This window comes from Nanorana parkeri, unplaced genomic scaffold, assembly GCF_000935625.1.
Source record: "Nanorana parkeri isolate BGI_ZX_2015 unplaced genomic scaffold, ASM93562v1 scaffold1595, whole genome shotgun sequence".
NCBI classification, from domain to species: domain Eukaryota; kingdom Metazoa; phylum Chordata; class Amphibia; order Anura; family Dicroglossidae; genus Nanorana; species Nanorana parkeri.
The window spans coordinates 285654-303049 of NW_017307863.1; the positions used below are offsets into that span (position 1 = coordinate 285654).

General features: G+C 49.9%; 1 protein-coding gene across 1 annotated transcript in view; it reads right to left on the reverse strand.

Annotated features, from left to right (window-relative positions):
- LOC108798961 (RING finger protein 145-like) overlaps positions 1–13933 on the reverse strand; it is a 21255-nt gene extending 7322 nt beyond the window's left edge. Inside the window, exons 1-8 of the mRNA XM_018570769.1 lie at positions 13929–13933; positions 8349–8527; positions 8117–8225; positions 7672–7763; positions 7270–7505; positions 6138–6313; positions 5230–5370; positions 2757–2939 (exon numbers count right to left, since the gene is read on the reverse strand). Coding sequence (XP_018426271.1) covers positions 2757–2939; positions 5230–5370; positions 6138–6313; positions 7270–7505; positions 7672–7763; positions 8117–8225; positions 8349–8517 — 1106 coding nt within the window. The 5' untranslated portion in view covers positions 8518–8527; positions 13929–13933. The remainder of the gene's footprint in view (positions 1–2756; positions 2940–5229; positions 5371–6137; positions 6314–7269; positions 7506–7671; positions 7764–8116; positions 8226–8348; positions 8528–13928) is intronic.
- Positions 13934–17396: the final 3463 nt, after the last annotated feature.

Here is a 17396-nt window from a genome sequence, read left to right on the forward strand (position 1 = left end):
GGAAAAAGAAATCCAGCACAAGGGGCGAAGGGGGTTCTTCACAGTAAGATCAGTTAGGGTCTGGAACTCGCTGCCACAGGCGGTGATCTCAGCAAATAATGTGGAATTGTTCAAGAAACTTTTGGACGATTTCTTAAGGGACCGTAATATACAGGGGTACAGGTAATATACAGGGGTACGGGTAATATACAGGGGTACAGGTACTCCTAGAATGAGATCCTAATAGGTTGGACTTGATGGACTAATGTCTTTATTCAACCTCAAATACTATGTAACTATGTAATTCTGCCTCCTGCAGATATCCAAAAGCCCCGAGACTGCTGCTGGGTGCCGCCATCTTGGATGAGATGTCAGAGCCCTCAGTAGACCCGTGATCCTCTATAGCAGTGATTCTCAACCAGTGTGCCGCCCGAGTTTATCAGGGGTGCCGCGGGGCAAAAATAGAACCAAAATTTCACCAAAAAGAGGCACCCGCAAGTGGCATAAGTCTCAGCAACCAATTACGGCATCTGTTGCTCCAGACACTGTCCAGTCGCAGTTTAAAGGCTGTGACACACTGCACGCGAAGCAAGGCGGAGCAGTGGCGCGCTGCCTTCACGGGCGGGGAGTGTGTCATGTCATTTTCTTTCCGGCACATCTAGCTTGCGAGAGTTCGCATAGCTGAGCGTGCCCAGATGAAAAATGTCATCTTCAGCCAATGGGCTCGCGTGTCACGTGCATTCCGGTTGTTACGCGTGAGCCGATTGGCTGAAGATCCTCTCATTAATCTGACTGCACTCAGCTCACACACTGCGTGCGAAGCTCCGTGCCTGACAGCTTTGCACGGCTTCAAACTATGGCCGCTGACAGTCTATAGCGACGCATGATGTTAGCGGTTGCCGAGATTAGTGCAGGTAGGACCAGGGACCTCAGAATGTGCAGGCAAGGTGCACCGCCAGGGCACGTGGAAGCAGTACCAGAAGTCCTACAGCCACCTTGCCTTCTGGGACTGAGGAAGCAGGTAGGGCAGGGGTGGGAGAGGCCTGCGGATGTTTGTCAGTGAGGAGCGGGATAAGCAAAGAGGCGTCACCCCTCTTACCACTTGTCCACACCAATGCCATGCTTTAATCACGCAGTTCCATTCAATTGTCGCACTCTACCATGGATTGCAGTGCAGCAGGTACGTTGCGTTTCTGCAAACGCACAACTCCCGTCCGCAATGTGCTCGACTGTGCTGCAATGGGGGAAGAATGATGTCTGGATGGATGTTTCCATTATATTCAGACCTCAGCCACTGGTGCATGCAGCTGCGTTCAGCTGGTGATTTTTTTCACCCGGCTCTGTTGATCTTCTGATCGAGGGATGTATGGCCACCTTCAGGGTTGCAAAAAAGAGGAATCGTCTTCTGCAAGGCCCGCTTCTAGCAGACAGGGGAGATTTTTATTTTCTTATTTTAAAAAGGAGAACTATGGGGTCAGTGTTTTTCCCCATAGTTCTCCTTAGGGTAACGGGAGGACACAAACTAGCGTCCTCCCGTCACCCTAAGCTCAGTATACCGCGAGCTACGGCTCCCTATATACTGAGACGCCGCAGCCAGAGCGGATCCCGATATCGATGTCGAGATCCGCCCAGCTGCGTGAGTGACAGCTGGCTCTGCCTATCTACAGGCAGAGCCAGCTGTACCCGCCCCCTCCCCCGTCCGATCCGCCAGTCAGCGCTGGAGGATCGGAGCGGGGAGAGGGGAATCCAGCCCCTCCCCTGTCATGGCAGAGAGCCGTGACAGGATCGCGGGGTGAGCGAGCGCCGGTATGTATTCGCTCACCTCCCGATCTACTGAGCCGACCTGTGACAGTCTCATTGCCACAGGTCGGCTAGAACCATGAGGGGAGTGAAAAGCATCCCCCCTCATAGTTCTCCTTTAACAAAAGGAAGAAGAAAAAGGAGGGGGCGTCTTTTCCCCCTTGGAACGTGCACTGAAACATCTTCAACGTTGCAGAACAAGTCCGGCTGAGTGAGACTATGGACTATCTGTGACCTGGATAAGCAAGATCCATCACAGACAGACATACTGGATTCATTGAGGGGAATTTGCTAAGACTGGAGCAACCAATCAGCTTCTCTCTTTACTTTTCAAAACCTAGCTGAACAAGCTACTAAGAAAAGATGTCCTTGAGTTGGAAAAAGTCCAGCGAAGGGCAACCAAACTAATTAGGGGTATGGAGGACCAGAGCTACGAGACGAGGCTACTAAATTTAAACATGTTCACATTGGAGGTGAGGAGATTAAGGGGGGATATGATTTCCATGTACAAAATGTTTAATGGTGGCAGCAAAAGACAGAAGCTGATTGGTTACCCTTCACACCTGCTCTGGATTCTGCCTGCTCCAGTCTTAAGGTGCCCATACACCTTACGACCATCGCAAGACTTTTGTCTTGCGATGGTCGTATGCTCATTAAAAGCCCGTACGATCTGCCCACCTTGGACGGGCAGATCGTACTTGCGATCATCGGAAGAAGAAGTTTAAAGTCGTGCGAGCTTACAGTAGTAGAAGTCGCACGGCTTCCACACACCTTGCGATCATCGTACGATTGCGGGATTTCCCGCGATTATCGTAAGGTGTGTGGGGACCTTTAGTAAATTCCCTCTAATGCATTGTAAAGATGTAGGGGCGAAACCGATGGAGGAATTCCTGTTCTCAGCTCTCTATGTGGAATGATGCGGCTGGCACAGATGCGGAACCCAGAGTTTACCCTCGGCAGCCCATACAACATATTACCTGTTCCCGGTGGCAGCAAGGGCCAGTACGATGGGGTCGGCGATCTCGATCATGGACTGCAGGGTGGAGGTGACCACGATGAAGAAGATGATGCTGAGCAGGAAGGTTCTCTGCAGGACCTGCAGATCCAGGAGACCCGTCTGCAGAGAGAGGAGCATCAGTGTCACCCCTTCCGTCACCCCCCTGAAATGAGACAAAAGCTCCGTTACCGTCCAATCCGGACTAAACAAAATCAGAATGAACCTGTTATGTGTCATTGAATTTCTTTTCACGAACAGCAGTGCTCAACCCGCTCTGGACACAGGGCCCAAAGACTTCACCTAAATGGGCATGTGTAGTACACGCAGGTCATCCCCCTCTCCCTGCAGCCCTCTGGCCACCAGCAAGTCCTGGCTGTCATTTTAACAGCCGGGACTTGTTTTAAGGTGGTCATACCCTGCTCAACTTGGGTACCCTATTGGCACCAACCCAAAATAAAAAGCACACTTACCAGCTAGTCTGCAATAAAAACAAGTTATCCCATCTAACAATTTACATTAAAGTTTAGGTTTTAGTTGCACAACATTTGCAAGTCACATGGTCTCACTAAGGCTCCTCCGTGTAGAGTCTAATCTATGAGAGCCGCCATCTTGGAGCATATAAGGCAATGGGTACACTAGGGGCGGGTATGCCTGGAGGTAGGTCCATTCCATCTAAAGGCACAGGGACACTCCAGAATCCCAGCACAGCCCAATGGCAGCTGAAGACTCCCAGTGTGTCCCAGCACCAAATCCAGCCAAACAAAAATGGCAACCGCACCAATAAGTTTATAACTAGCTTGTGCACATGGAAGGGCTCTGCAGAGAACAAAACACAAACATTTCCCGCCACACTATCCAAGCAGACACCCGGCATTGATTTTTTAAATGACTTATCGAAAGACCAGGTGCAAAATTGTTGGTCAAACAGCGACTGCAGCCAATTGGCATCAGTGTCTGCTCAGGTATTCTGACAACTGCAGGTCCTGAATACAACAGCCGGCAAGGGAGGTTCCTCCATCCATGCAGAGGGATGGGGAAGTCTAAAGATATAGGGCTATCTTTACTTTCATGGGGCAGAGCTTTCTTCCCCAGCGTACACTGACACTCTCAGTATAGTGACTGCAATGTCAATAAGGGTTATAATGTAGCAATATTATTATTATTATTGTTTCATTGCAACGACTATAGGTCACTCACAGCAAATCATAAGGGTGACTGCTGGTCTGCATTGCACGTCAGTTATAGCACATATGCTCCAAGCTCACTCCCGGGATGGACTACAATCTCACGTTTAGTTTACTCATTTGTATTGAGATTGTAGTCCATCCCGGGAGTGAGGAAAGAAAGGAAAGGAGGAGAGGAAAGGAAAAAGGGAGGAAAGGAAAAGGAAAAGGAAAGAAAGAAAGAAAGAAAGAAAGAAAGAAAGAAAGAAAGAAAGAAAGAAAGAAAGAAAGAAAGAAAGAAAGAAAGAAAGAAAGAAAGAAAGAAAGAAAGAAAGAAAGAAAGAAAGAAAGAAAGAAAGAAAGAAAGAAAGAAAGAAAGAAAGAAAGAAAGAAAGAAAGAAAGAAAGAAAGAAAGAAAGAAAGAAAGAAAAGGAAGGAAAAAAAGGATAGGAAAGAAAAGGAAAAAAGGATAGGAAAGAAAAGGAAAGAAAGGAAAGGAAAGAAGGATAGGAAAGAAAGGAAAGAAGGAAAGGAAAGAAGGAAAGGAAAGAAGGATAGGAAAGAAGGATAGGAAAGAAGGAAAGGAAAGAAGGATAGGAAAGAAAAAGAAAAGAAGGATAGGAAAGAAAGGAAAGAAGGAAAGGAAAGAAGGAAAGGAAAGAAGAAAGGAAAGGAAAAGAAGAAAAGAAAGGAAAGGAAAAGTAAAGGAAAAGGAAAGAAAAGAAAAGAAGAAAAGAAAGGAAAGAAAGGAGGAAATGAAAGAAGGAAAGGATGAAAGGAAAGAAAGGAAAGGAGGAAAGGAAAGAAAGGAAAGGAAAGAAGGAAAGGAAAGAAAGGAAAGAAGGAAAGGAAAGAAGGAAAGGAAGGAAAGGAGGAAAGGAAAGAAGGATAGGAAAGGAAAGAAAAGAAGGAAAGGAAAGAAAAAAAGGAAAGGAAAGAAGGAAAGGAAAGGAGGAAAGGAAAGAAGGAAAGAAAGGGAAGAAGGATAGGAAAGAAAAGGAAAGAAGGAAAGAAAGGAAAGGAAAGAAAGGAAAGAAAAGAAAGGAAAGAAGGAAAGGAAAGAAAGATAGGAAAGAAAGGAAAGAAGGATAGGAAAGAAAGGAAAGAAGGAAAGAAAAGAAGGAAAGGAAAGGAAAGAAGGAAAGGAAAGAAGGAAAGGAAAGGAAAGAAGGAAAGGAAAGAAGGAAAGGAAAGGAAAGAAGGAAAGGAAAGGAAAGGAAAGAAGGAAAGGAAAGGAAAGAAGGAAAGGAAAGGAGGAAAGAAAGGAAGTCACGCAGCATGCACTCTCACCTATGCATGGCATTCCCGTTCTGGACGGCTGCGTATCCCATCAGATAGAACTTGCAGAGGTTCAGCATCCCCAGAGCCAGGTAGGACACAGTGGAGGTGAGTCCCAAGAGACAATATGGAGTCCCGCAGCACTCCGACACGCTGCGGAGATACAATTCATAACTCCTGTAACATGTGCACATTAACAGAATCAGTCTGTATCATGATCTAGAACAGGGGGAGGCAATGTGGACCCTGCAGCTTTTGTGGAACTACAAGTCCAACAGGGCATTGCAATACGCCATACAGCCACATACATCAAAGCCGGAGGCAGAGGCATTATTGGAATCTGTAGTTTCACAGTGCCTACCCCTGATGTAGAACATATGCAATTCCAAGTAACAAAAAAAAGCAATGAGCTACAAATGCTACCCAGTAAATACAGCAAACGTGCTAGACAAAGTCAAATACCTAAAAACTTCTGGAGCACAAAAGGCAGGGGGAGTAATGGATGACGGTGGTCCTGGAGCGCACAGGCAGGGGGAGTAATGGATCACAGTGGTCGTGGAGCACACAGACAGTGGGAGTAATGGACAGCAGTGGGAGTAATGGACAACAGTGGTCGTGGAGCACACAGGCAGGGGGACTAATGGATGACAGTGGTCGTGGAGCACACAGGCAGGGGGACTAATGGATGACAGTAATCATGGAGCACACAGGCAGGGGGAGTAATGGATTACAGTGGTCGTGGAGCGCACAGGCAAGGGGAGTAATGGATGACCGTGGTTGTGGAGTGCACAGGCAGTGGGAGTAATGGACGACAGTGGTTGTGGAGGGCACAGGCAGGGGGAGTAATGGATCACAGTGGTTGTGGGGCACACAGCCAAGGGAGGTCAGTGGGCGGGTGGCAACAGGTAGGAGAGTCTCACCTGTTGAGGAGGATGAAGATCGGCCCCTGCTGCTCTAGGATGCCCGGCTTGGAGGACAAGGCACTGTACACTTGGAGGAGGTAAAGAACCACCCAGAAGACCAGGAAGATGGCAGGGACAGCTAGCTGTGTCCAGAGTGCCATACCGAGGGCCACCAACCTGTAGAGTTCCATTTCCTGCCGAGGACGATATTAAAGACACAATAAAACACTTCCAATAATCATCTACAGATAACATATTGCTGAGACGTCATCAGGTTTGGGAACTTCCCTTGAGATAAAAGGACCAGGCCACCAAAAAGTGAGTTATAGGCCGAGTCTGGGTCACCGAGTCACCCGCTGCACCTGTATATCTCCTAGGAACTCCAGAGAGCAGACACCCGCTTCTTGTCCCCTAGAAAGCCAATCCTTCACCAAATGGCACAATGGCCGATGGACAGCTGCCATTAGTTCTTTTCAGGGCCACCCTTCTGTCACATGGTTGCCGTGTGTCCTGGGATCACACCATCAACCATATTATCAGTTATTGCACATGTGCAGTAACACAATCAGGCATTAACTGCAGGGACTGGGGCTGCTAGCTGGTGGTCCCAGCATATTTAGAGGTGGGTTCTAGGCAGGGCCAACCCACAAACTGGGAGGGATGGGTGGTCCCAGCATATTTAGAGGCAGGATCTATGCAGGACCAACCCACAAACTGGGAGTGATGGGTGGTCCAAGCATATTTAGAGGTGGGGTCTAGGCAGGGCCAACCCACAAACTGGGAGTGATGGGTGGTCCCAGCATATTTAGAGATGGGGTCTAGGCAGGACAGACCCACAAACTGGGAGTGATGGGTGGTCCTGGCATATTTAGAGGTGGGGTCTAGGCAGGGCCAACCCACAAACTGGGAGTGATGGGTGGTCCCAGCATACCGGTGGGATCTAGGTGGTCCCAGCATATTTACAGGTAGGATCTGGGAGGGACCAATCCATAAAGTGGGTGTGATTTGAGCATCCCCACCCAGGAAGTAGGCAGATGAAATGTTGACTGTGTCCTGGGATCCATAATGTTATACGAGATATCATGTTGGGTCCTAACAGCAGTAATTGGTCTTTACGTGTGCTCACAACGAACAGCCCTCAGTGTCCTACCTGAATCAGTTCCTCGTAGGCCTTGGTGAAGAGGCGGCACAGAGGACGGAACCCAGATGCCGCCACGTAACACATGACCAGCAGTGTTGCGCCAGTGGAGACAACGTTGAGAAGTGGCAGAGAGTGCAGAGGAAGTCTGGTTAGGCGGGCCAAGAGCGGCAGGACGGGGGCGCTGAAGAGCCAGGCCTGACGAGTCCTCATGAGCAGGGAACAAAGCGTGCACACCATCACCAGGCCTGAGGGAAGACATGACAGATTTTTAGTTTTCAAGGAACTTCTGCCCGATTTTTTCTTCTTCGTATTGAATAGATTGGGGAGAGGGTGGAGCCTCTGTCAGGATTATATCACCATATGTTTATGTCACCTTTAGCTGTGAGATTACAAATGAATGTGATGTCTCACCTGTTAGAGTGCTGACACTGCGAGTCAATGACGTGTGGTCCTCGTACACCGTCCCCGAATAACCGGCATCCATCTCCTGGCGGATGTAATCCCTGAAATCCGAGAGAGAAGATGGGCTGTACTGAGCAAGAGGGAGAGCGAAGGAGGGAGAGAGAGCGGGAGAGAGGGAAAGAGAGAGGAGGGAGAGAGAGAGAGAGAGAGAGAGGGGGAGGGGGAAAGAGAGAGAGAGAGAGAGAGAGAGAGAGGGAGGGAGAGAAAGAGAGGGGGAGGGAGAGAGAGAGAGGGAGGAGCGAGAGAGGGGGAGGGGGAAAGAGAGAGAGGGAGGAGCGAGAGAGGGAGGAGCGAGAGAGAGGGAAAGGGAGTGAGAGGAGAAAGGGCGGGAGACAGGCGAGGGAGGTGGAGTAATATGGGAGATGGGGAGGGCAGGGGGGACAATATAACTGACCTGACCGTCTGGTGGGCCACATACAGCAGCAATGAGGTGAGGAGATAGAGGTAAATATTGACCAGATGGCGCAGAGGAAGGATCACCAGCACCGCACACACCACATGGGCTGGAGATGGAGAGAGGAGATCAGTCACATGTAATATACAACACATTCTGTACACGGCTATATGATTTTTATCTATCTCATCATGCACACTATGTGACAGGTTCCCTTTCTCCTTCTCCTCACCCAGGTAGTAGACATTCCACAGGAGAGGCGAGTAGATGAAGGACGTATTGTAGGCGGGGCGACTGAACTCTCCTCTGAACTCCTCCACATCCCAGCGGTAGAGCAGATCCAGCAGGACGATTGCCGGGACTCGGAGGGCCACGTTGGCCACGCCCTCCAGACTAGGCATGGCGGGGGATCTATACTTGATGTCAAACCTCACAGGCTACAGACAGTCACATGACACGCGCCGGAACAGACAGCGCCGGGGAGGGAGGCGGAAGACCCGGATGAGACGCGGTCCAGGCCTCTCGGAGAACAGCCGGCACACCTGTAGAACGACATGGACTTTTATATCATCATTTATAACACAATACCAATCGGGTGCCTGAAAATGTCCGCAGGTCACAGAAGAGTAGACGTGGGGTGCAGCAAGGTCACATGTCATTCGCCTTCGCTGGGTGTGATGTCATTGTCCTTCCGGGAAGACTCCCGGGGAACACAGAGCAGGCCAAATCTGGTGAGAAGATCTTCCATGGCAGGAGTGTCTTCCCCCGGGATTTCCGCTGCTCTGTGTACTCCATGGAAGGAGTGTAACGTCATCCTCACCTAGGCGCCGCGGGTGGAAGACGGGGGTGAGGTCGGTATAAATCTAACATTTTCTTTACCAGTACATTGTGCCCCCCATTCACATTTGGTGATTTGTAAAGGGGAAAGGGGAGGGGCCTGGGCGCAGACCTCTCCATTTTATGGCAAAGTCCACCTTGATTTGATTGACCAACTCCGAGGATCAAGTGAGTAACCCCAGTGTCTTCAGCAACCTCGGTATATACAATGACCCCAGCGACCCATGCACTCCTATCTCTTCATACTCCTATGTCTCCAGTGACCCCGGCCAATGGGTAGAAACATTGTATATCAAAATTGAATCCTGTCATAGAGTTTGCTGCGTGCAGTAAGGTGAATGAAGACTGAGGTGTGTAGGGCCTCAATGACTGTTCACTGCCCTTGTTTACTCCGGGGGAGGGGAGACCAAACTGACCCCTGGAAGTGAGCGTCCACGCACACCGAGCGTTTCCCATCCTCCACCCACCGATGGCCTATCCCGTCCTATAACCTTTATCCATGGCAGGGGGACGGACCACCTGAGGAGACCTATATTAATATATACACCTCCATATTTATTTACACCCTCCTATATCCAACTCATATCCATATATACACCCCTATATTACCCCTTAGTATTATATACACACACTTCTATTACTATATACACCCCTATATTATCCCATAGTACTATACACCCCCCTATATTACTATATACACCCTTCTATTACTATATACACCCCTATATTACCCCATAGTACTATATACACCCCTATATTACTATATACACCCCCCTATGTTACTATATACACCCTTCTATTACTATATACACCCCTCTATTACTATATACACCCCCCTATGTTACTATATACACCCCCCTATGTTACTATATACACCCCCCTATTACCCCATAGTACTATATACACCCCTATATTACTATATACACCCTTCTATTGCCATATACACCCTTCTATTACTATATACACCCCTAGATCGCTATATAACCCTCTATATACTCCCCTATATTGCTATATACACCCTGCTATTACTATATACACCCCTGGATCACTATATGAACCCCTATAGTACCATATACACCCCTTTAGTACTATATACACCCCTATAGTACTATGCTCACCCCTCCCCCCCATATTATTATATACACCACAATAGCCATACTTACACCCCATAGTCATATCATTGAATTGTACCATGTGTATATAAGTGCTGTGACATGTATACCATTATGTACATTATTCTTTATCTATAGCCCCAGGAACAGGCCGGAAGGGAAGTTGCAGGATAAGCATTTCTAGTCCTGGGACACTTCCAGGGACAAACCTCCCAGCACAGGCCTCAGTCTGTCCCCGGAAACTCCCTGCTGTCCTGCGGGACCTCAGGACCCGGCCCTCAGGAGGACATTCTCCCAGTCCCCCTTCCTTCCCAGCAGCTAGGCCCCAGACCCCTCAGAGTTTCCTGATTACCAGGAGAGACAGACTGACCGCCTTCATGACGCCGGATCCGCCATATTGTGTGAGGGCAGAGTCCCGTCCTCAGACGGTCACTGCGCAGGCGCAGAAATACGTGTCAGGTGACACACAGCGGCGGGGGTGGTGACGGAGACCCCTGGCGGCGGGACCATGTCAGTGTTCAGTGAAATGGTTACATTGTAGGGAGGCCTGGTCACGTGAGGGCAGGTCAGCTGGAGTCCATCGGTTTGATATCAGCGATCGCAAAGATGTGATCGATCATCGATTAAAACATGGAACGAGGTTCCCATCAGTTATAAATGTTAGCAATCTATGAAAACGATCCGAATCATACAGAATTACAATCATTTCCACCGAAATGGGCAGATATTTGGTGGATTAGAAGCGGAATGTAGAATTCTGCCGCAGCCGATCGTCTATTGAAAGCTCCCTAAATTGATGGAATGGAGGATCTCTGGTTTGCAATTTTTATTTATTTTAGTCATATCGAATGATCGAGCGTACGGTCATATCGGTAGGTGTATTGCTTTCCATCAGATCCGCGTCCTCTTCTGGTTACTGTCCACAAACCCAATCAGTCATCACTGGTGGTCACTTCGGGTGCGCCTTGCATTGCTATTCATCAAATATACATCTATAGCAAAGTATACGATGGGGGCGGTCAGGCTAGGCTGCACAGCGCAATTGGTTGTTAGGTCACAGTAGGGTTGCCACCTTTTCTGCAAGTGAAACCCGAACACTCTGGAGCTACGCGTGGCAATTATTTTTTTTTGGGGGGGAGAGAATTTAGAGGAGAGATCGAGGAGAGGCAGCCAGAAGAAAGAGCAAGAAGAGGCAGCCAGGAGAGGGAGTGAGGAGACCATCTATAGAGGACTACAAATCCCAGCAATACATTATACAGCAATACAAAATAAATATCAAGCGACATGTGTGTTGTTCCGGGGTGGCACCCTGATGTCTCCAGGGTCTCAGGTGGCCTGTGCGGGCTCTCACCAGGCCTGTGCTGGCTCTCAGGTGGACTCCGCGGGCTCTCAGGTGAACTCTGAGGGCTCTCAGGTGGGCTGTGCAGGCTCCCAGATGCGCTATGTGAGCTTTCAAGCAGCTGTGTGGGGTCTCAGTTGGCTGTGTGTGGTCTCATGTGGGCTATATGGGCTCTCAGTTGGCTGTGTGGGGTCTCAGGTGAACTATGCAGGCTTTCAGGAGTGCTGTGCGGTGTCTCACCAGGGGTCTGAAGGTGGGCAGTGTGGTGTCAGGAAGACGGAGGAGGAGATGTGCGGGCCGGCGCCTGTTTACATGCACCTGCGGCTCACAGGAAGGCTGCCGAGGTCCCGCGCTTGCTTGGGCCCTCGGCAGCCTTCCTGTGGGCAGCGGGCCCGTACATCTCCTCCTCCATCTTGCTGACACCTGTCAAAAAATGTAAAGTGTTCGTGTGTGTGTGTGTGGCCTGAAACCGGGACACAGGGCTCCAAAACCGAACTGTCTGGGTGAATCCCGGACAGGTGGCAACCCTAGTGACGCATGGGGGGTCTCAGCTGCCGTTGTGATGTGCGGGGTCCCTTGTGCGTTCCTGTGCCTTTAAGGGGGGTTGGGCTTCCTCCTGACAGACCTGCACCCAATTCTATCTTCTGCCCCCATGTGCTCCAAGATGGAGACTTATAGTTTAGAGTTAGGACCGCACTATATAGAGGTGCCTTGGCGCGGCTGTGCGGCTTTCACATTTTCAGCAGAAGACGTGTATCTAAACCTCTGTTTTTAACCTTAGAGGTGAGACAAGTTTTTTTGCATGCTGGCTGGTGAGTGTGCTGGGAAACTTTTTGCTGATGTACTGTATAAAGCCCTTCCATGTGCACCGCGCTGTAAAGCTGGTAACAAATTGATGAGTGCGTTGCCATTTGTTTTCCATATTTATAAATGACGCTGTGGGGATGTTAACGTCTTAGCAACCAATGGGGTTGCACAGCCTCATCGGTTGCTATGGTGTGCTCACATGCATCCTAGACACCAATGATGTCATAGGGCCACCAGCATCTAAGCAGGCAATGACCCTGTCGGACCACCAGAATCTAATCATCCAATGACACGGTGGGACCACCAACATCTTAGCAGCCAAAGACCCTGTGGGCAGTGGTGTATTTTGGTTTGGGGCTGCCCTAGGCAAGAGTAAAACCCCCCGAGACCCTGCGGAGCCCACTATAGACCCCACAGAACATCATTGCGCATGCGCGGTCACCTCGGTGCGGGCGGCACCCCCCTTGTGACGCCACTGGGCGCACCCAACGCATGTTTTTGTTTTTATGTTGGGGCAGGGGACTGTAAAAAAAATTTTGTGGTTTTTCTTTTTCATTTTTTTTATGTGTGACTTAATTTTTTTTTTCTCACACACAACTTTATTGCTATCACATAGGGGATAAGACGGCCCCAGAGGCGGCTCTTTAATTAGGCAAATTAGGCGGTCGCCTTAGGTCTCGTGCTCCCGAGGGCCTCGCGACCGCCTAGTTTGCCCTGTCAGAACGGCAGCCAGGTAGCGTTGTGAGCTCTCATCCCCGTAGCTGTCAAACTGAGACACACAGTGTGACAGTGACAGGGCTGAGAGCTCATCCATTACCTCGATCATTGGTGCGGACCATCGGCTCGGTCTTCTGCATGGAGCTCCACCCACCAGCCAATGAGAAGAGACCTCACCCCACACGAGGATCTCTGGCTGGGAGGGCGGAGTTTAACTGCAGAAGCTGATGGAGACGTCGTCCTGCACGCTCCTGCCAGCTCCCGCCCGCAAGACACAGACGGCGCAGCACAGTACTGGAGTGGCAGCCTGGAGAGCCCTGTGGAAAGCAGGTGAGAGCCCTGTGGATAGCCCTGGTGTAACCAGAATTCTGTGGGGGTCTCACAAGGGCTTAGTTTGGTCTATCAAGGCTGGTTCAACCCCCCCACAGAGCCCTGGGGAGACACCACAGAGGCCTGCTACCCTAGGGAGACCCCCCGAGAGCCCTGGTGAAACTCTTCAGAGCTCTGGTTTAACCAGGGCTCTGTGGGGTCTCATCAGTGCATTAAAGGGGTCTCACCAGGGCTCTGTGGGACTAACAAGGTTGGTTAGACCCCACAGTGCCCTGATGAGATCCCACAGAACCCTGCTACCCTGGTGAGGCCCCCTCAGAGCCCTGGTGAGACCCCACAGAGCACTGGTCTGTGGGGTCTCACCAGGGCCCTGAAGGGGTCTAACCAGGCTGGTGAGACCCCACAGAGCACCGGTGAGACCCTATGGAGCCATGGTGCTGGTGAGACCCCATCTCGCTCTGGTGAGATCCCACAGAGCCCTGGTTTAACCAGGGCTCTGTGGGGTCTAATTAGCGCACTGATGGGGTCTCATTAGCGCACTAAAAGGGTCTCATTAGCGCACTAAAGGGGTCTCATCAGGGCTCTGAGGAGTCTCACCAGGGCTCTGTGGGACTAACAAGGCTGGTTAGACCCCACAGTGCCCTGATGAGACCCCACAGAACCCTGCTACCCTGGTGAGGCCCCCTCAGGGCCCTGGTTTAACCAGGGATCTGTGGGGTCTCACCAGGGCCCTGAAGGGGTCTAACCAGGCTGGTGAGACCCCACAGAGCACCGGTGAGACCCTATAGAGCACTGGTGCTCGTGAGACCCCATCTCGCCCTGGTGAGACCCCACAGAGCTCTGGTAAGACTCTACGGAGTCGTGGTGCTGGTGAGACCCCATCTCACCCTGGTGAGACCAGACAGAGCACTAGTTTAACCAGGGCTCTGTGGGGTCTCACCAGGGTCCTGAAGGGGTCTAACCAGGCTGGTGAGACCCCACATAGGCATGGTGAGACCCCACAGAGCCCTGGTGAGACCCTACGGAGCCCTGGTGCTGATGAGACCCCATCTCGCCCTGGTGAGACCCCACAAAGCCAAGGATGAGACCCCACAGAGCCCTGGTGAGACCCTACGGAGCCCTGGTGCTGGTGAGACCAGACAGAGCCCTTGTGAGACCCCACAGAGCCCTGGTTAAACCGGGCGGCTCCGTAGCCACCTGAACACTTGTATGAAGACAAACTGTTTAAAATACAGGCAGTTTCCTGCTTGTGCGCGCCGCCAGGTGCTGCACATGAGCGGGTTCGGGCACAAGGACGTTCAAGAACACCCACCCTCATCCAGGGCGTCAGGTGGTTAAAGTAGAACTGAATCTAAAACTTTTTTATTTAGTTTTGGATAGAGTAAGGGAGGGTTATAAAATCCTGTCATCTTTTCTTTTGCCACCTGTGTCCTATTGGGGAGATTTCTCTTCACTTCCTGTCTGATAGCCACAACAGGAAGTGAGAGGAAATCCCTCCAAAGAGAGGGAAATCCCTAGTGGTCAGCAGAACTAGTGTCCCCATTGGAGGATTTCCCATCTACTCCTGTCCTGGTGGGATTTTATTTCCCTTTTAGTGATAACAGTCACCAGGACACATAGAGAGGGTGAATCTTCCTACCGGGGACACGAAAGAAAGCGATAAAAACCTGACAGGGAGTCTAATCCTATACAAAACACAAAAATTCCCCAGCCTCAACCTGCCAGCCAGCCTGCAACTAAACAAGTAGCCCTGTCAACAGTATGCATTAAAATCAGAGGTTTTAGTTGCACAAACTTTTGGCCAAAAATATGTAGAAGCCGCACTGCCGCGCCACCATTTTTTCTAGTTTAGCTATGTTTGGTTTGGGGGACGCACTGGAGTCCTGGCGGGCATTTTTGGTTGCTGGGCCTCCAGTGCGTCCCTGCACCTTATAAGGAGGAGTAGGCTACCTCCAGGTACACCTGCATGTAATTTATCAACTGCATTAATATGCTCACACTTGGAGACTCGGATACATAGAGTTAGGATCACACTTTGCAGAGGTGCCTTGGCGTGGCGGTGCGGCTTCTACATATTTTTGGCCAAAAGTTTGTGCAGCTAAAACCTCTGATTTTAACGCATACTGTTGACAGGGCTACTTGTTTGGTTGCAGGCTGGCTGGCAGGCTGAGGCTGGGGAATTTTTGTGTTTTGTATTGTTGTAAGCCTTCCCAATGTGCGCCCTGCTATAAAGGCTGGTTATGGATTCATGCATGTACCATTTTTTCTAGGGAGTCTAATCCCTCTCCACTCCATCCAAAACAAACAAAAATCTGGTTTTACATTCATTGCAGTGCCGTTCTTCCACCACTAGATGGCGCCCTTTACCACTATAGAAAGCTAAGGGGTGACTTGTCGGCTGATCAGACAATAGACAATCTATAGAGGTGTATAGAAGGGTCAGCCATGATGTATTATCATAGTCCATTGGGGCTCTGTGCCCGGCTGTATATTCCATTCATACAGTGTCACATATGGAGTGCGATCCAAAAGTAAACGCACTCAGTAAACGCACTCTTGCTCCTCAGTATCGGGGGTGGTCCTGTGTTCAGTTCAAATAGAGAAAATGGGAAGCAGCCGTGCCCGGACCGGGACAAAACATATGCCTTGGCATTTTGGAGTGAGCAGCCCAGTGATGTGACCCCTGGCAGGCCAAACGGAAGTGCAATCGAGTGGTGGGGCCAGCAGACTATTACCCCAACAGTACCCAGCAGATTATTACTACTACAACTGCGCCCAGCAAATGATTACTGTACAAGTGTCCTGCAGATTGCCACTAGAACAGTATCTAAAGGATTATAGCAGTAGCATGTCCCATGAAAAACTCCCAGAACCAATCAGATGACAGCGAACGCCTTCAACCACCATCTGTCCAGTCCACCTGAGTACAAATCTCAGCAATACATTATACAGCAATGCAGAATACCACCAGCTATAGAGAACTACAAATCCCAGCAATACATTATACAGCAATGCAGATTAATACCATCAGCTATAGAGGACTACAAATCCCAGCAGTACATTATACATGAAAGCAGAATACCATCAGCTATAGAGGACTACAAATCCCAGCAATACATTATACAGCAATGCAGAACAATGCCATCAGCTATAGAGGACTACAAATCCCAGCAATCCATTATACAGCAATGCAGAACAATGCCATCAGCTATAGAGGACTACAAATCCCAGCAATACATTATACAGCAATGCAGAATACCACCCAATACCAGCCCCCTACACCAATCTTCAGCCGCTCCAGGCCCCCTTGTACCAGTCTTCATCCTCTCCAGGCCCTTGGGCCCCCCTGTGCCAGTGTTTAGCCTCTCCAACAGGCACCCCTAGCCCCTTGTACCAGTCTTCACCCCCTATCAGTCTTCACCCACTCAGCGCCCCCCCTGTACCAGTGGAATAATGCATCAGTTGGTTCAGTGAATCAGTATAGCAGTAGATCAGTGTAGCAGTGGATCAGTGTAGCAGTGGATCAGTGTAGCAGTGGATCAGTGTAGCAGTAGATCAGTGTAGCAGTAGATCAGTGTAGCAGTAGATCAGTGTAGCAGTAGATCAGTGTAGCAGTAGATCAGTGTAGCAGTGGATCAGTGTAGCAGTGGATCAGTGTAGCAGTGGATCAGTATAGCAGGGGATCAGTGTAGCAGGGAATCCATGTATTTGAGTATCAGTGGATCAGTGTGCTCAGGAATCAGTGGATCAGTATAGGAACGAAGCAGTGTAGCAGTGGATCAGTGTAGCAGTGGATCAGTGTAGCAGTGGATCAGTATAGCAGGGGGTCAGTGTAGCAGTGGATCAGTGTAGCAGTGGATCAGTGTAGCAGAGGATCAGTGTAGCAGGGGATCAGTGTAGCAGGGGATCAGTGTAGCAATAGATCAGTGTAGCAGGGGATCAGTGTAGCAGGGGATCCGTGTATTTGAGTATCAGTGGATCAGTGTGCTCAGGAATCAGTGGATCAGTATAGGAGCGAAGCAGTGTAGCAGTGGATCAGTGTAATAGTGGGTCAGTGTAGCAGTGGATCAGTGTAGCAGTGGATCGTTGTAACGGATGATCAGTGTAGCAGTAGATCAGTGTAATAGTGGATCAGTGT